Source organism: Rhopalosiphum padi, chromosome 2 (assembly GCF_020882245.1).
Source record: "Rhopalosiphum padi isolate XX-2018 chromosome 2, ASM2088224v1, whole genome shotgun sequence".
Classification (NCBI taxonomy): domain Eukaryota; kingdom Metazoa; phylum Arthropoda; class Insecta; order Hemiptera; family Aphididae; genus Rhopalosiphum; species Rhopalosiphum padi.
This window is the reverse complement of record NC_083598.1, coordinates 50,746,891-50,767,522: the sequence shown is the minus strand read 5'-3', so window position 1 is coordinate 50,767,522 and position 20,632 is coordinate 50,746,891. Positions and strand designations below refer to the sequence as shown.

Here is a 20,632-nt window from a genome sequence, read left to right as displayed (position 1 = left end):
GGAACCATTGTCCGCAAAGACCCTTCATCCCTCATCACTCTTGGTACGCAATGTGTACAGGTAATTATAATAATTTTATTTATTATGATCTAAACAAGATGGAATGAATTTCAAATAAACTATTTTATTTATCTAATCATTCTAGGATCTAAGATAGTAAGATTCAACCAAAGAACATCCAACGAATAACAATTTAAGTATATTCAATGCTATAAAAGAATATTATAATTTAATTTTTATATCAAAATTGGAATATGGTACCAAGGTTCTAACAACACTGACAACCATTACTTACAGTAACAACCGTTACTCACTTCCAACTGTTACAATGATAACAATTATTTGAGAACACAATAATTTAAATTGATAATGTAGGTATTTTCGTGTTTAATATTTTTAATGTTGTGATATTTTTTTTCCTTTTTTTATTGTTATTACTGTCATTAGTTATTACAAATTTGCTTCGAAACGCTTATAATTAATTTGCATCGAATTACTTATTGGATGTTGAGTAATCATGATTTTCACAATCTTATTGGTCAGTTGACCAACCATACATTTATTCGCAGTTAACGCATATTTTTTATACAGAAAAAGTAAGTAAAGATCTTAAATTGTGCTTACGACTTGATTATTTTTATGCGCATCATTAATATCGTATACAACAAAATACTTGTTATCTACTTATTTATACTTTTTCGCGCACATTTACATAAGCATTTTCAACACTAATTAGAATGGTGTATTCAATATACTACGGTATTTTATTTGATTGAATTTTTTTTCATATTTTTTTTAAAATTTATTTATATCAAATTTAAAATTTTTAAGTTGATATTATTTATCTATACTGATAGTAAATTAAAAATAATATTAATGATTTTACATACATTGATATTTGTACTTTTTGAAGTCATATATTTTATTTAGTAGGAACTTGTAGAAATCTTAGTAGTGTATTAATCACGGTTTGCTTTTATAAAAATGTTATTTTGTCATTGTTAATTTAACAAAAAAAAAAAAAAGATTGAATTTTAAATGTATGTAGATGTCTAAGTACCTAAACATTATTCAATAATTCTTCATTTTTTTTTCAAACTTATTATTATCAATAATTAGTAGTTTATAAGTGCTGCTTTATTTTATATTAGTTATACATATTATATGTATCCAATTTATTATTACTAAATAATTATCAATGTTTTAAATTGTTCAAATATTTAACTAATAATTTTACTGGTTAGGTATCTATGTGTTATCTTTTTTGTCACTACTAATATTGACTTTGTTGTTATTTAGTTAAATTGCAGTAATTAGGTAATTAAAAAAAATATGAATAATTTTCTCATACATATACTTAATAAGAATATAACTATTTGTCAATTTCAACTATGAATAACACTGAAATAATATGCTGTAAAGTATTAAATTTAATATTTATTTTATAACTTTGTAAGTCATCAAATAGTTTGATTTACTTTGGTGAAATATTAATAAAAATAATTATGTTAATCAGCTGAACATTGTAATCTGATAAAATGTTTAGAACTTCATTATTAAAATGAGTTAATCAGTTAATGATTACTATTTTTTTATTGAAGTCTCTAGACTTAACGGAGATAGTTGTCATAAGTTATAAATTAGTAGAATTTGTAATACCTTAAATTAGTTGCAAATTGTGAATATTGTGATACACTATTAAGTTTTCTTAATATATATTTTTTTTTTTTATTAAAATTATAAATTAATTTGATGTATTATTTCACTTATCTAAGCTTTAATTGTATATAAATAATTTTAAATAATAACTATTTATTCAATATTGTATGTTTGCATTTTACACATTAAATTCAAAAATATATTCTGTTTAAGAATATTAAATTATAAACATAAGTTGCAATTATTTATAAAATGTTGATTCTAAAAACTCGCAATACCTTATAAAAATAATTTTAAATAATTTTAAGTCAAAGAAAATGTCCTAAATTTTCTTTAAAATCTATAAAACTATTTTAGGTCAATAATTAAAATATTATTCTGTATGTATCTAATTATTTTTTTATAATTTGATTGTTTATTTATTTATATTTATTTGGGTGCTTTCATAGGATGCAGTTAATTATTTTGGCATTGGCTTAAAATCTACACGAAAAAAGAGCACTCTCAATTTAATACCTTCAATTATTTAAATTCTGCTTTAAATCACAGTGTACCCTTCTATCATACTTTCATGGGTATAGTGATTATAAGTTGTTAGGGAGAAACTATATTAATAACCAAATATACAATGGATTATTCATGCATTTTAGGTTTGGTAGATTTTAGTACATAATTCAAAATTCAAGTAAATTTGTATTTCATAGTCTAGTAAGATAATTTTTTTTTTATTTTAAAATATGACTTACAAATTATAATAGTAAAAGTTATGAGTTTTAAAAAATTAGCCTTTGTGCATAATTTGTACAATTTTGCCACCATCTATTCAAATATGGTAAAGTTATTCCTTAAAGTTATTGTACCATATTTCATAAATTACATACAAGATGTATGTATTCACAGCTGTGTTAATAAACATAATACATTTTTCCACTGGGACCTAATTTTTAATGACATATTTCATATGTATTAAAAAAAATTGTATATTGTATACTGAAAATTATAAACAATTTTTATTTGTCCGCATTACTTGTGTTAATTTTATTATATTGTTTAATAACTTTATATTACTCAATTTTATATATTTCGTTATGAAATTCATTGTTTCATAAAGTTGAGTTTAAAATTATAATCCAATCTGTTCTTGTTTGTAATACTGCCAAGTATTTTTGAGAAAATAGTCTTTTGAAATCATTTGTACATGCATAGTACTATGTAATTGTAATTTAAATGTTTATTGTTTATACTGTATAGTATTTTATTAAATACATGTCTTTGTTATTTTGTACATTTTATATTTTATATTTTAGTGTTTTAAATTCCACAACATGAAGTCTACAGCTAAACCAGATTATGACAGAAGATTTCAAGAAGATCTTGAAAAAGCCCAAGCTCTAAGTTTGGAAACCTTGGCTCTTGAAGAGTTTCGAAACCAAAAGTTGAAATCTGAATCTTCGACATGTAGTGAAAAAACTGTAGTATCGACATCTACATTTCAAACACGTTCAATGTCTATTACAGGTTTGTATACAAATAATAATAATTGAAAATAGTTTCTATTGACTGAATAGCTTCTATATATTATAATTACAAGTGTCCTTCCTATGAAATTCCTATTAAAATTTGATATATTAGACAGGTGAGTTTGATGTGCATATATTAATTAGTAATTATCATGGCAATCAATTTTTGTATATTTGAAAATAAGTTTTTTTTTATACTTTGATGTAGGACTTAGAATTGTATTATTGCAAACATATCTATATTTATACTATTATTGCATTTTTAGGTTATTTTAAACATTTATCAAATTATATCTCATAATAATTAAAAATGTTAAAAAATTTGTTGTAAAAAAATAACTACTGGTTATTATGAAATACATCCATTCTAGTTTAATAATAAATAATAAGTGTCGAGTTATCAGAGTAATTATTATTATTATTGATAATGACATTATATTTGGTATATATTACACAGATTAGAATTATTATTTTTAATAAGCTATTAATTTTATAGTGCTAACTGTTAAAACTTTTAAACAGTTAAAAATAAATAAGAGTAGAAAAGAAACAACTATAATATTATATGGCACTGCTCTCATTAATATTTTTTGTAAGCAATCTATCTTAATAATGCATTGAGAATCAATTTATAAATTGTAATTTAATTTTGTTTTTATTAATTTTATATTTAGAAAAAACAGTTAACTGCAATGACTTATCTAGATCACGGCCCAGACCGGGATCGTTTAATACAGGTACTATAATTTGTTATGGCTCAATCATTTTATATGTTTGTAAGTTATTAAAGTATAATTCATTTTTAATTTTTGATTCTCTAGGTGAACCATTATTACCACGTATAAAACCACCACCACGCCGTAATACTACAGTCATTCCAAAAAGTTGTACTAATGATTCAATCAAAGATTTATTTAGCCTTGACTCACCACCAATCAATGATCTCATGAACAATATGGAACCATTTAATTTTTTAGATGGGTAAAAAGTTATTGAATATTTTTTATAGTCATATATAAATATATATATATATGTACATATTTTAATCTGAATATGATGAATATGATATTAAAAATATTTTAGTTCGGTTTGAGAAATCACAAAATATCTATACCTCGTTATTCTATGCTATTAAAATTAATTAATTTCTGATTACTTGTGTTTGTTTTGAACGTCATAAACATCCTGTTTTGATCTTAATTTTTCCCACTAATTTATCTAGATAAAATACTTTTGTATATCCTTATGTTAATTGATTTTTCATTTGTTCTTCTCTATATAATCTTTTGTGTTCAAACAATACAAAAAATGATGAATTACTGGACAGATATTTGAGAATAGCTTGAGGTATGATAAAGTGGTATGAATCTCGCCGCTACTATGCAATAAATACATTCTGATTTAGTGTATAATAATGTAATTATAAACCATAGTGGGTATAAAAGAAATCTGTTTATTGATGACTAACTCTTTTATGTTATAGGAATAAAAAGCCTCACACCAGTAATAGTAACTCAACATTCCAGAATCTAAGTGTTAGTACAAACACGCCAAATGTTAGTTCAAACCAAAGTCAATTTAGTGGGTCACATGATCTTAAACAAAACTTGGATGTTTTGTACCAAGGTTATTTCTCTCCAAACAATTTTACTGGATATTCTACTGGTTACCAAATGACAGTTCCTCCTCAAACCTTCTGGCAAGGACAAACCATCAGTAGCTGGTCTACAAATAATGTTGCTCATACTCAACAAATAACAAGCAGCACAAATAATATACAAACACAGAGTTCACTAGTTGGAATGAAACCAGACATTTTTGTTCCAAATCTCATTAAAAAACAAAACAACAATAATCTCATTGATTTGAACTTTTTTGATAGTATAGAAAATCCTAAGGAAAAGTTTTCAAATGTTAGGACTAGTGTTCTTGAAGATTTTGATCCACTTCTCCATGGACAATCACACATAAGTTCTGCTGAAGAGGATCAAGGTATATTTATCTAAATTTTTCAAACATGTGATATCATTATTTATTTTCATAATTTAAATTTTATAGTAGATAAAAACGAGTCTTTATATGCCACATATGACCCGTTTGATTACATGTATTCTCCATCGGTCTCTTCTCAATCATCAGACCCAATTTATGCTGCCGTTATAAAAACACCCATCAATTCACCTCCACCATTACCACCTAGAAGTTCTTTGACTCCAAAAGAATCAAAAGTAATTACTTATTAATATAAATTTATTAAAATAATTGATTAAATTAAATTTTTCCTTAAATTTATTTTAGGCATGCAAAAGTTTAACATATGAAAATGTTGGTCTAGTTAAACGACCTTCGGTGTTTTATGATCCTGACATGGAAGCATTTCATAAGATGGTTAAGGAAGTTAGAAGTGTGTACATTTTATTACTTATTTATGATTTAGCATGGATATAATTTGTAAATAATTTTATATTTTCAATTTAAGGAAAATTTATTTATACTGATTCAAGCACAAATGAAGGTATAGTAGTGTGTTCAAAATTTGAAAACAACCTGCATCAGAACACCAGTACTAAATTTATAGTTCACTGCGAACCAATTAGGAAAACACCAATTATATTTACTTGTGATGGTATGCTTGTTGTGTTTTTAGTTTTTATAAATGCATATTTTACATATACTATGGATAACTCTGTGTTTGTTTTTAATTAGTTGGAAGTAGTGTTGAACATGTTATATCACATGTAATTTGTGAACTAGATTTGGAAGATGCACATCCTAGTGATTATTTTCTTAAAGTAAAACAGTTTTCGGAATATATGCTGCCAATGAACACTCCAGTCATTAATTTTGAATGTGTTCATGAATGTATTAAACTTGATAAAGATGTCGAACTCTCACTTTTCCATAAGAATGATGTTGTTCATATTTATGCTAGACAGGTAAAACTATCAAGATTGTTTATAATAACTATATGCTTTAAATTATATTATATTTCATTATGTATAGGCTCAAGACGATCTACGTGATAATGAATTAGAGTTGAGTGATTTGTGTCCTAACGAACCATCTCAACCGATCACACATGATACTTTGAAAATCCTTCTTGGTAAATACCATCATACAAAAAAAAAATACTATGAACTTATTTACATTTAATTTAATTATACATGGAATTTTAGATACACTTGATGGTGAAATCCTTAAAATTCAAGATCATGCTGTATCTCTTTTTAAAAAGAGAACCAAAACACCATTACAACCTACCGGTGTTCAACAAGCAGTGAAAGCATTAATTGCTTTCTTAGGCAATATTGAACCACTGGACATTACTTTGACATTAAATAATTTTATTTTGTCGTGTAATGAAATTTCAAATGTCATACAGGTATTTGATATTAAATAAAAATCTTTAATGTATTGATATTTTTTTTTACATGATTTTTCTATTTTTTAATAGGATGTGTATGGTTCGCGAACTGAAGTGATTTCAGATGATGGTTCAGATTATTCTGTTGTTAGGTTGAAATTCAATGAGACTGAAAAAGTAGATCATATTACTGATGTGTGTTTAAAAATAAAAGAAAACGTGCAAACATTAATTGAAAACTATTGTAAAGCTTTCAAAGTTGATTTCCAGTTAAATTTTAATTCTTCACAATTAACAGGTATAAAATAAATCTAACTTAATGGTCTGGTGGTGACTTTGAGATTATAACAGTTATTATTTATTATTATTACATTTGTATTTTATAGGTACTAAATTGTCTTCAAAAATACCAGATAATGTTGTGATATATGTAAGTTGTTTGCATCGATTATTTTCTTCATGGAGTCATGATGAATATTTAATTGCTGCTCAAATTTATCACGGTACAAGACCAATTGGCAATACAGTACTTTCCAAAGCTGTTACTGCCGAACATTCAATTTACAAGCGTGTTGTTTTTGAGTCTTGGTAAATTTTACTAGTATATAATAAAAGCTGTTTTATTTTTAGAAATTGTTAGTATAATCATGTTTTAGGTTGGAATTTGAAAATATGAGTTTATGTTTGTTACCAAGAGAGAGCAGGTTGGTTTTAGTCGTGTATGGCAGAACATTTAATACAGAAGGCCAAGATACATCAGCCACTGTTTCTCAAACAGAACTTGGATGGGGTTCTATACAATTTTTTAATGTTGAAGGGTTTGTGATTTAATTAATTATATAAAAAGTATTCAAATATGTAATTTATAAATATATTTTAGAGAATTTTCTCAAGGCAAACATTTGTTATCACTTTGGCCACCATGTGCCGATAAACGTCTTGGTCCGGCACCAGCACCTGGTACACATCCATATAGCCATTCACACCCTGTTCTTAGTATGTATACCATTTTTTAAAAACTATATTATTACCAATTTGATTTTAATGACACGAGTGTTCATTTTTAGGTATTGAAATTCAAGAGTTTGACTTTAAAATATTTTTTCCTCCAGAGTTTCATGATAATCATATAATTAAAAGTGAAAGTTTTGATTTTACAAGTTTAGACTTAAATACTCAAGAACAGCTATTACATATAATTTATCAAGATACTTTTACTAGGTAATTTTTTAATATTAATAAGGTTTCAAATAATAATAATTCATTCAACATGATTATATACAGACCATTGTCAGAAGATAGGGAAGTTTTGTGGGAAAAAAGATACTATCTTTTATCAAAGCCTATTGCCTTACCTAAGGTATTATTGGCTGCTCATAGTTGGGACTATGCGTGTTTGGCTGATCTGCATTCAATGCTCAACTCATGGTCACCCATTGAACCTTTAGATGCATTACAGTTATTCTTACCATGGTAAGTATCCAATAAAAAAAAAATGAAAAAATTTTTTAACTTATTAAATTGTTTTTTCAAGCTTCCCCGATAATGAAGTACGTCGTTTGGCTGTCAAGCGAATAAGATTACTAAGTAATGATCAACTGATTGATTTTCTTCCTGAATTAGTTCAGGCCATAAAACATGAAACCTATGACAATTCTCCTTTGGCTGAGTTTTTATTGGAGAAAGCTCTGTCATCACCTACTATTGCTCACAATCTTTATTGGTTTCTTATTCAGCCACTTCCAGGTCAATCGCCTCAGGTTTGTTTTAAATGAACATTTTATTTGTTTTGTGCACATTTTACCTAAAATTGTGTCTAAGTGTGTAAAAAATTTAATTTTTAAATAATAAATATTATTTTGATAACAGAATTCTTATGACATTCATAGTCCTGATGATAAAACAGTAAGCGAATCTCGGTATTATAGAAGATTGCAGTTATTGTTGAGGGCATTGATTGCAACTTGTGGTGAAGCACTTAGAAAGTGCTTTTTGTCTCAACAGCTTTTAATGAAGGTATAAAGGAAATAAAAGTAATTTGTATGATAAATATTTTAAATATATTCTTTTTGTTTACAGGAATTATATGATACTGCAGAAAATGTTAAAGTTAGCAAAGAATCTCACAGACTTAAAGTGTTGATCCAAGATTTAACCAATATTGATCAGAGTTTAAAGGATATTCCCACTTGCCTACCACTTAGTCCTAGTATGCAAGTTTGTGGCATACAAATTAAGTCATGTTATTATTTCCCTTCTAATACTTTACCATTGAAAATCAATTTTAATTGCTTGGAACCCAATGTCTCCATTCCGGCTATTTTTAAGGTAAGAATATCTTCTGTGATATTAATACAATTATAACTAAATAATGTATCAATTTATTATGTAGACAGTATTTAATACATACATAGAATATAATTGAGATCAAAATATAGCAATTTCAAACACTTAGTATATTATCAAATGATGGTATACCTACAGGTTTGGCTTAATAGAACCCAAGAATAAAATTTTGATTTGTAAAAATTACAACAATTACAAAGTGTGTAAAAAGCATAATTATTATCTGATATTTACTCAAAAATACAAATTATTCGATTAAGCATTTTTTAAATAGCATAGGTTATTGTTCAAGAAAACGTAACTTGCATATTTTAAAATTCTTATATATTTATAAATTTGACTTATACTTTATATTGATTATATTTTTTAATTTTTATATGGAACAATAGGTAATATAATATTTTGTAAATTGTAGGTATAATACTTAAGTATAATTGTTATATAAGATAGTTATTAATTTTCATTTTATGAATTGAATAATTTTTTTTTTGTACTTTTTAAAATCGGACTTTTTGACAAATTACCAGTGTAATATTGTTTTGCAAATAAAATTAAATAAAAATAACTTAAATAACTTAATAACATCTAATATTTTTTTATAATATTTAATATTCTTTTATATCATTAAATATAAACAAATTCTATTACTAAACACTATTTGCTATTTATTAATTCCTATACTATTTGTCTCTTCTCATTCTACTTTACTTAATTACATCTATACAATAGGTTTATTATTTTATCTAATAAATAAATTGCGGTACCTAATATTAATTACAATTTTTTTCCTTTTTTTACAGGTAGGCGATGATCTACAACAAGATATGTTAACCATTCAGATTATAAGGTTAATGGACAAATTATGGCTAAAAGAAGGGCTAGACCTAAAAATGGTAACATTTGCTTGTGTTCCTACTGGGGAAAAGAGAGGTATTACAATTATTATTATTCTCATGTTAAAAAAAATAATTTTTTCGCTGTCTTATTATTATAATTTTTATTTCATAATTGAAGGTATAATTGAAATGGTTACAAATGCTGAAACTTTAAGAAAAATACAAATTGAATTAGGATTAACTGGTTCATTTAAAGATAGGCCTATAGCTGAATGGTTGGCAAAACACAATCCATCTGCTCTGGAATATGAAAGAGCCGTTGCAAATTTTACAGGTAAATATCATCACAATATTTGGTTATTATTTAAAATATATTAATATTGTAATATGTCTTAGCATCATGTGCTGGATACAGTGTTGCTACTTATATTCTTGGAATATGCGATCGTCACAACGATAACATAATGATGAAGACTACTGGACATCTGTTTCACATTGATTTTGGAAAATTTTTAGGAGACGCACAAACATTTGGGAACTTTAAAAGGTAATTTTGTATAATATGTATAATTGTATTTTTTTCTAATTTGTATGTTTTTACAGAGATCGTACTCCATTTGTTTTGACTTCTGACATGGTATATGTGATAAATGGTGGTGATAAACCATCTACTAAGTTTCAGCATTTTGTTGATACATGTGTTCAGGCATTTAATATTGTTCGCAAACATGGAAACTTGTTATTGAATTTATTTGGATTGGTAATATATTATAATATTCTATTGAGTTTTAACAATGACTAATTAATGAATATTGAAGTAATAAATTAAATATTATTATATATTTTATAGATGGCATCATCTGGAATACCTGGTGTTACAATGGATGCTGTGAATTATGTACAAAAAGCTCTTCTCCCAGAATTATCCAATCCAGAGGCAGCTGCTTCTTTTGCTCGCATGATTGAAAATTCAATAAAATCTCGTTTTACCCAATTTAATTTTTTCTTACACAACTTGGCACAAATGCGATTTAATAATGAGCAAAATGGTACTGAACTGTTGAGTTTTGTTCCAAAAGTATACACGTAAGTTATCTTATTAATTATTATTTAAAATATTCAAAGCTTATTTTATTAACTGTTGTTGTTTGCTTATGTGCCATAGGATGGCACAAGAAGGAAAGATTGTTTGTGTTGAAGTGTATGGATGTCAAAAGCGATATGATCCTGAAAAATACTATGTGTACATTTTAAAAGTTTTTCGAGAAAATCAAAGAGATCCATCATATCTGTTTAGGTCTTATAAAGAATTATCGGAATTCCAACAAAAACTACTACTATTATTTCCATTGGCAAAATTTTTAAGGTGAATTTATTCTTTATTACATTGAATATTAAATGTTTGATGTAACATATTATAAATCATTGGTCTTTTACAGTTTATTGAATACTAGTATTCATATGGGACGATCACATATTAAGCAAGTAGCAGAGAAAAGACGTGTAGAAATACAAAATTTTTTGAATACATTATTTCAAATGGCTTCTGAAGTAAGCCATTCGGATTTAGTATACACTTTTTTCCATCCACTTTTAAGAGACCAGCAAGAGGCCAGTATTGAAGATAGTAAACTAAAAGGTAAATACTTCAATTTTCCAATTTTCCCAAAATCATATAGAATGTAAGAAGTTAAAGATTTTGAATAGCATTTATTATATTGAATTGGATTGTTGGCAGTAAGTTATATGATTATAATTTATATTTTATTTACAGAACCAAAGCAACAAGGTTTTGTCAGAGAAAATCGTATATTAGGCCAATTAAAATTGACATTACATTATCAGCGTGGTGCATTCATGGTAAGTAATATTATTATATGTGAGTGTTTGAACTAATCTTACACCTAAATCAAGAGCATAGCTTAAAAACGTAACGGGATCTTAATTCCTAGATCAGACCCAGTGTTAGATACGCAGTTAAATATTATCTTTTTTTCTTGTTTAATTTTTTTAGTTTTGAAAAATTTTGAGAAAATTTCAGTTTCAATTGCTTATTTAAATCATGTCTATGTGTTTTAATTTTTTATAAATTACTCTTTACAATTTGCTCAAAAATGTTTCATGTTGAATAATTGCTTTTATAGATATTTTGTGAATAATTCAAATCCTTATATTTTTTAATTTTGAGTTAAAATAAAAAGTAGAATCAGTTTTATTAAAAACTGGTTTTGCATAAAAATGCTGTTTTTACTGATTATTTTGAAAGGCATTCAGAATTTTTTCTTTTATTACCCAAAGGATCAACAAGACTAATTTGATATCAGAGATCAATCTTTCAAAGATGAAAATTTTTATTTATTATATAAACAGATTTTTTAAAATAGTAAATTGTTTCTATTGAAATACTATGATTTGCACATATTAGAAATGTCACGTTAATTGAAGATAAACTATTATTTTGTAAATTTGATAATTTTTATCAAAACTCTCAACTTCAATAATCTCTACTATTAAAGTTAATTGATACTTATATTTGAACAATAATTATAATACCCATGTTTAATAAAAAATAATTAATTGCTTTTACTTAGATTATGGTACACCATGCCAAAGACTTGCCGCGCATTGCGGGAAATCAGGAACCATCAACATATGTAAAAGTTTATTTGTTACCTGATCATAATAAAGCAACTAAACGTAAAACAAAAGTTGTTAAAAAAAATTGTTATCCATCGTTTATGGAAATGGTAAGATGTCTCAGTATTCTCAGTCTCTAAAGGGTAATGTAGAACAATAATCACTCTGTATTTTCTTTAAATTTGGATTTAAGCAAAAATTAAAGTAAATTTAGTTACCATAAAGTTGAAATATAGATTTTTCTATGACTATATTATGCTAGTTTTTAATATTTTAATAAAAATATAATCATAGAAATAATTTAGAGGACTCTAAACATACATGGTTGCATATGTTGTTTTTGTCTCACAAATATATAGAATAGCAAATTTGCATTCAGTAGAACTGATTTTCATGTCGTTAACTTTAAAATTATAGTGAACTTTACTATTATTAAAGTTAAATATAAGAACATTACCTGTCTTTAAGCATTGATTTGTTTGTTTTGATATTTTAATTTTTAAGCAAGATATGAGTATTGTAAATATTATAAACTAAAAATGCTCATATCTAGCTTAAATATTAAAATATCAAAAAGTGTAACGTTTAATCACAGATAAAATTCTTATTTTTAACTTTGATAATAAGACAATTTACTTTAGTATTAAAGCAAACATATAATCGGTTCTATTGAACATTAATTTGTAGGTGTAGCATCCTTTTAAGAAAAATTGGTGTACAATTAAAAATAAATTCCTATTTGATTTGATAATTAAAATTTTTTATGATATAAATAGATATATATTTATTTTGCACTAATTTTAGCTTAATACCCACTGAAATGATTATATGGAGTATGTTTTTCTAAATTTCCCATTGGAGGCTAAATGGTAATCTACTAAATTAATAAATGTTTCGTTTTCTTTTATTTTATTTCATTAATTATTTAAAACTAAAAAGTGAGTTTTGTATTTTTTTCAGTTGGAGTACAGAATGCCATTAGAAGTGGTTAAGTATAAAATTTTGCAAGCCACTGTATGGAGTCACGACTCATTACAAGAAAATGAGTTTTTGGGTGGCATTATCATAGAACTCCATGACATTGATCTGAATTCGGAGACAACATCCTGGTACAATTTGTCAAATGTGCACAGGTGACAGTACAGTGTTTTTTAATAGATCGACAAATTTTGGCCATTGTGATGAATTGTTGTTATTTTTTATCTTTTAAAAAATATAATTGTTTTTGTGTATTAAAACAATAATATTTTTAAATGAATTCCATAATTAATTTGTTAGTCAGATGTTTAATTTTAATATTGCTGATGTATTACTTCTTATATCAATTGTTTGTTGGGATTAAAATTGCATTTTGGTGTTGGGTTTGACTTCACTTCCTGTTCTTATTTTGTGTTATTGTGTATTGAGAAATTTTAATTTTTATAATAATCAATAATCTTATAACTTCTACTGTTGATCATGATTTTTTTTTTTAAATAATGGTTAATTAGTAATTGTCTATTTGTATATTTGAATTTTAAAGTATATCGAGCTTTGAATTTGAAGTATATTGTTATATACGTACTATTCATCATTATTGTTAGTTCATTCACAAAAATTATTATTGTACTGCTATAATAGAAAACAAACAGTTCATCTGTAATACTTATTTTTCCACTTATGTGACCGAATAATTCTGAGTTTTGACTAGTTTAAAATGATGGACTTTGTAACTTTTGTACATACTCGTATGATTTTCATCACAGCATTTTTTTATCATATTAGGATAATTCTTATCACCGTGTATCAGCTTTATCTTATTTTTATCGGCTGTTTTTTTTTTAAATTATCTAATTATTTTACGTTAAATGTAATCTATTTGTGATTGTTTTTTGTTGATTTATCATATCAAATTGATTTGTTTCGTGTTTGTATGGCATATGTTTAAATTAAATTAAATTGTATTTTTACTTTTATTATTTTATATAATGATGTATGGTTTATTATTTATCTTTCATCTTGTGGTGAAATTAAAGTAAGCAATTTTAACAAAAGAATTCCATATATTCATATTTTAGGGTATATGCAGTCGAATTTAATATATTAACACAGCAAAATGTGTTAAAATATGCATGGTCTATCATATAGTTGGTATGAATAATTATTTCAGTATCTTATTTTGTTACTTTTATAATAAATATTGATTAAAATAATTCATATATTGGAATTATTATTATATCTCATTATTCCTACTTATTTTGAGGAATATTAATAACGTTAATAATTGATTACACCTGTGGCAGAAATTATAAAGTTATGTTAGAAAATGAATTATATTTTTTTAACTCTTTATCATAGATTTCATATTTTTCCGTTTGTAGACATTATATTTTCTTGTTTTTGTTTTATCGTTGTGTTATTCTATTAATTATTGAAATTTTTCAGTGAAATCCTTTTGTAAAATTGTAACATACTACCTTTTTTTTTTCTGTTATCGTTTATACTATGTAATGTGTATAAAACCCTAAGCAATATATTTTACATCTTTATCATTGACCATTCTACCAAATTGAGTGTTTGACTTACAGGCAACATTAAAACAAAATAAGACTGATAATATGTTAATAAATTTTGATCATTTTTTTTTTTGTACTTTTTAAATTTTATTCAAATATTCAAAACCAGTGATTTAATCTAATCATTTTACTAATGGGTTACGCAGGTTACGTGTAAATCATTACAAGTCATTATTATTGATACATTTGCTAGTTTGCTACATTCTGTTTAAAAGCAATCTTTTTTTCATTTTTTTTTTTTGTACCAATACTATACTACATATTTATTTTAATAATGTACATGTTAGGTTATATTGTAACAATGGAGACCGATCATTTTATTATTCAGGGTGTGTGTATTTTATTTCATTGCTACTTTTTGTGTAAAAATGAAAACCATAATAATATGATAGGTATATATTTTTTTATAGAAAATAAAATTAAGGATTAAACCTTCGGTTAGAGATAACATTCATTTAATATTATTATTTATTGTCCAACATTAAATTCAACATTATCATATAGTGATGGAAATTTTTTATATACTCTTTTTTTATTTTTTAATAATTTTTATTATTGATTTTGTATTATTATTATTTTGTTTGTTTATTTAATATGTTAATGTTATATAGAAATAAGAATTTTATTGTTGCTTGTATAATTTAAGACTTTAATGTTTTTTAGATATCGTTTGTGTGGCTGTAATAGCTTTTTAGATTTAAATTTAAATATAATCTAAAATATTATATTTGTATAATTAACTAATAATCAATTGTTTATTCTCATTTTAAACGCTTTTGAACATTTGATGTTTTGTTTCGAAAATAATTATTCAAAAATTAAAAAAAAAATTTGTGAATGATTGATTAGGTGGGGATATTATTATATTATGTACGACGATTCTTCAATAAAATATGGCCCACTGCTCAGTTAAGTACGTGGGTACCACGTAATATGTTGGTTTACTACGCCGCTCACTTAAACCTTAAATACTTATAACTCAAAAAAAAATTTTCCTAATTTCGATTTCTGTGTATCGAAATACTCCAAAAAATATACTGCTTCAGAATATTAAATTAAAAATGTACGGTGTCGTTCAAAAAAATAAAAAAAATGATAACGATTTTTAAACGTTGTTTTATTTTATCTGTAAATGATGTAAGTAAAATATTTTCAAAAACATTAATAGATTTTGAAGTAATGAGTGTTCAACGATAAAAGAATCTATGTACTATCCATACTATTTTCATTATCATGGTGATTTTTAATATCTACTTTTTTTTAGTTTTGAGAATATTTTTATATTATTATACGAGCACAAGCCCGCGAGCTACATGTTTGATAATACTGGCACTATTTAGTATGGTATTTTATTAAATAATTCACAATATTTCGAAACTAGAAAAAACATTAAAAATCATGAGATAAATGAAAATAAAATGATGAAACGTCAATATTTTCAAAAAAAACAAACTACAAAATGGCTATCATCGATTATTTTAAAAATAATTAAATACAATTTTTTTTAACTTTTTACCAAAACATGAAATTAAACTTAAATATGAAATACTTATGTATAGTCTTTGTCATTGCGAGTTTTTATAAAAATAAAATTATTATGATATGTTCATTTATTTCAGGAGATTTTGCAATGGGTAAATCCTCACAGGGCACTGTATATATACCTATACCTAGTGTATGTATTACCTACCATCTAATAATATGATGTACCTATCATAACTAAGTTTCACTATATGTGTTAGTTTGGATTTCCATTTGGTATTTTCATATGTGTATGACATAAATTCATTATTTGTAAAAAGTTTATAATTATTATAGGCTATGTGTATTAAAACTACAATTGTCAATAGACAATATATGCAATGTACTGTGGCTATACTACAAGAAGTAAAAGTGGTAAAATCCAGCTTGCAATCTAAAACAATTTGTAACAAGTAACAACTAGTGTATCTACCTACTAAATACTAATAGGTACGCAAATAGGCGTATGCAGACATTTTAGATCGGTCTATAATCGCTCAATATAAATGGTTGTGCGTTTTTGTTGGTATATTCGTTAATCTTGGAAACCACAAAAGCTATTGAAGCCATATTCACATCATAATATTATACGTTTTGTCGGTGTTCCTTTTTTGTTTTTATTAGGTGCCACTAAAGAAAAATATATAAGTGTATTATATATAATACTTCATACACGTAAAATAAACGATAATTTCCTTTTGGTTAAACTAGTTAAACGCACGGAGGCATAACAATTATTTACTGGTAATACAACTACGTTTACCCGGTCTGAAACTGGCGGAATCCGAACCGCAGAAGTCAGAAAACTGGACCATCAAAAATCAAAATATTTCAATTAGGTTGTGTAGGTTACTAATTTATTATAAAGATTTGATAAAAAATATTTTGTCTGGGTCTCATTTATTTATTATTTTATTATTCAAAACTCCGATAGAAATATCTTGCCGTCGACTCCTAGCTGTACTATATAATATTAATAAACATAAATTATAATTTTCCTATGTACACACTCTAGGTAGTATACGTATGCATAACGGATTAAATAGTCTGAACAACACGAATCGATTTTGTTTTTTGTTTATTGCCAAAAAGCTATAAGGTTCACTCTCAAAAAGTTATGTTGACATAATATAGGTATTGAATCTATAATAATATAGTAGGTAGTAATATAAATTTATATATAATGTATGCTATAGACAATTCTAAAATTAAAAAGGTGAATATAGCTAATCGCTCTGTTGCACAATAGTCAATAGGTATTGAGTGTACCTCGTTATTGAGTAAGTCACTGTAATGTATCTATGACATAGTTGAGGACATGCTAGGCTGCACAGAAGATGACGGGAGGCTAGTTAGTTGAGGTCGAAGCGATAGGCAATCTATGGGCACTGGGCAGCCGTCCCAAACAACTGAGGTACCTCCCGGGCAAACATTTGAACGGGAACACAGGCACCGGCGGGTGCGTGCGATACCGGACCGAGAATAGGACCAGCAAACGGAATCACAAATTTTACCTATTCGTTCCATGTATTTGTATGTTTATATTGTGTGTATAGTGTATATATTGCGCCATGCGTATATTATCAACTCTATTCACCAATAAACGATGGCAGTAGAGGAGTAGTGTTGTGCAAACAGAGCCTCCCCTCTGCTATCGGTTAAGTATGAAAAAAAAAGTCACTGTAATGTATGAGTTAAATGTGAATTTAATGATTATCAATATTGATCATTGGACATGAAAAACGAAATTCTAAGCGAAGACGGTCTTTCAGTTTATACCTATTAGGCGTAGATACTAAATAGATTAATTGATTTAATGATATATTTATATTGTTATTATGGGGTAGGTCGAATTAATTTTTGCCGAATGCATTGCAATCATTATAGTGGATTATGGATTATAATATTATATTTAAATTACCATTGTGACATTGTGTATAGGTAGATAGGTATAGAAATAGTAAAATATTATAATATGCATACAAGTTTCAAATGATCATGAATAATATTTTTGAGTAACAATAAAATAATCAAAAATGTTTTTAAATTCTAATTTTATTAAATTAAAGCAAATTTGTAAGTATAATAATAATCTACAATTATTATTGACGAATAACAATAAAAAATTATTAAGTCTAAAGAAAAATTATTTAATTTTCTTTATCTATTAAATTTATTTTATATTTTTAAGCACTATTATTCTTCGTATAAATGTCGTAAAATGTCGTTAACATTTTGTTAACTGATAAAATACTCGTCGGAATTTTGAATTAGTTAATTATATTTTACCTAGGTATAATAATATTTTCAAAAAGATAATCCTCGAAGTAGTTAACAGTAAAAAAGACTTTCATTTGAAACATAAAAGTTTGTACGCCAGAGGATAGGTAGTAGGACATCCTTTAAGTACCTAGTTCAAACAATCTCAAGAATTTAAAAATATTTTCTCAAGAATTTAAAAATATTTAGTATATTTAAAATTCATAAAATCAAAATTTTAATCAATTTATTATTACAATGCACACCGTTATAACAGTATACCTAACCTATACAGCATTAATGTGCGTTGCTTTAAGCTCCATGGGATATTATAATTTGATAATTTATAGTCTTCTAGCCATCGCCTATCAGTCACTTATGTCCTTATGTCGGGTTGTGCGGATTTTGCAGTATTTCATGTTTATGTGCTTAAAGTTATTCGTTTAGTATAGATACATTGTACAAGTAAAATGTACATACAACTATATAATATACCTTCATATTTTGAGGAATTGTTGTGAATCACAAAAAGTTGTGAGTCTTTGAACCTCATGAAATAGTGTCTTATTCGTTTTTTTTGAAGGCAATTAAGATATTTTTTCATTTTTTCAGTGATAGACATTATTATACAATAATAATATGTATATATGTCTACCTATTTTATTTACTCAAATCCAAGTGCTCTTCCAGCTTTCGTACACCTTAATACCGCATACATGCATAAGAAAAAAATATGTTGATATTATAGTATAATATAAAATGTGCCGAATGTCTATGATCTGATAATATATTATGTATATTATTATAATTATTGACGATTTAGTTAATATTATAATGATTTATTTCCTGGTCTATGTTCCTACATTATTTAATTTTTTTAATATGTGCCTAATGCCTACACAATAATATATTGTAATGTTGTATTTCATCAAGGTCATATAAAATAAGGCCATAACTGAAACAATTTCGTAGGGGAAAGGGGGGGATTCATGGTTACAGTATTTTAATACATTATTATTATTTCTTTACTTAAAATGCTCATTTAAGTCAATTAACAGCATTCATTTAATAGTTAAAACATTAATATTAATTGAAAATAATATAGTAATAGAAGGTTTTAAAATGACAATATTTTAATTTTTATATAAAAATATAGTAATTTTACTCTTTAATAATAAAAATATACACGTTATAACTATGTTGTAATTATCTTAAAAGATGAAACTACGTAACATACCTAAATATCTATAATAAATACTTAGTGACTTGTGTAATTAGGTTCTCCTAGGTCATAACTCATATAATACGTATAACATAGCCTATAGTTATTTTAAATTTGGTTTTCATTATTATTACATAATTAATTACTACATCAAAATAAATAAATGTAAGTGTTGTATTGTTAAATTTTACAATTTAAAATTTAATTGTGTAAGAACCATTATCATTTTGATTGAGATACTGTATTAGTATTTTTATAACTATCTACCTATTTTATATCTATAGTTTATTATACTACTAATCAATTATATATTTGTATTATAAATATTAAATACTTAAACATGGTGTACAATTTTTAGCAATATGTATGTACCTAGTAGGTAACATTATATTGAAAAAAGAGAGTTCTAATTTTATTTCCACATATATTATATTTCATAATACAATCCACATATTATAATATTATATTGTTATCACCTATTTAGAATTATTAAACTTTATTCATGTACATGACTGTGTTAATAATTATTATATGCTATTCATGTTTTTTTAAGAATTTCATCCTAAAATAAAAAAAGGTGAGCAAGTGGATATCGCTTTGCTGTATAGTAGAGATGGAGAGTAAGTCACTATAATGGATGTGTTAAATTTGAATGACAGGTATCATTGTATCCGAAAAACGATTCTGAACGGAGATGATTTGTCAGTCTAGGA

General features: G+C 25.5%; 1 protein-coding gene across 4 annotated transcripts; it reads left to right on the top strand.

Moving 5' to 3' along the window:
• LOC132920289 (phosphatidylinositol 4-phosphate 3-kinase C2 domain-containing subunit alpha) lies at window positions 1-15,851 on the top strand. Of its 4 annotated transcripts, XM_060982548.1 has the most exons (31): window positions 1-60; window positions 146-371; window positions 2,967-3,177; window positions 3,854-3,916; window positions 4,001-4,160; window positions 4,663-5,171; window positions 5,238-5,407; window positions 5,478-5,583; window positions 5,659-5,805; window positions 5,886-6,115; window positions 6,183-6,282; window positions 6,356-6,561; window positions 6,634-6,841; window positions 6,930-7,131; window positions 7,200-7,361; window positions 7,424-7,539; window positions 7,611-7,764; window positions 7,828-8,016; window positions 8,078-8,303; window positions 8,413-8,559; window positions 8,623-8,871; window positions 9,690-9,819; window positions 9,904-10,059; window positions 10,122-10,272; window positions 10,329-10,485; window positions 10,576-10,811; window positions 10,891-11,091; window positions 11,165-11,364; window positions 11,500-11,585; window positions 12,317-12,472; window positions 13,323-15,851. In XM_060982548.1, the coding sequence occupies exons 3-31, from the start codon at window positions 2,985-2,987 to the stop codon at window positions 13,497-13,499; spliced, it is 5,187 nt and encodes a 1,728-aa protein (XP_060838531.1). In that variant the 5' UTR covers window positions 1-60; window positions 146-371; window positions 2,967-2,984; the 3' UTR covers window positions 13,500-15,851. The 4 variants fall into 4 exon arrangements, with proteins under 4 accessions (XP_060838531.1, XP_060838533.1, XP_060838530.1 ...); XM_060982550.1 differs by lacking the exons at window positions 1-60; window positions 146-371 and adding an exon at window positions 378-596 and having other exon boundaries at window positions 5,241-5,407; XM_060982547.1 differs by lacking the exons at window positions 1-60; window positions 146-371 and adding an exon at window positions 378-596.
• The last annotated feature ends 4,781 nt before the right edge of the window (window positions 15,852-20,632 follow it).

Coding starts and splice junctions, on each gene's coding strand:
- LOC132920289 (XM_060982548.1), top strand. CDS start 2,985: ATGAAGTCTACAGCTAAACCAGATTATGACAGAAGATTTCAAGAAGAT. Junction 5,806..5,885: donor AATTATATTTACTTGTGATG/GTATGCTTGTTG, acceptor GTTTTTAATTAG/TTGGAAGTAGTGTTGAACAT. Junction 8,304..8,412: donor TTCCAGGTCAATCGCCTCAG/GTTTGTTTTAAA, acceptor TTTTGATAACAG/AATTCTTATGACATTCATAG.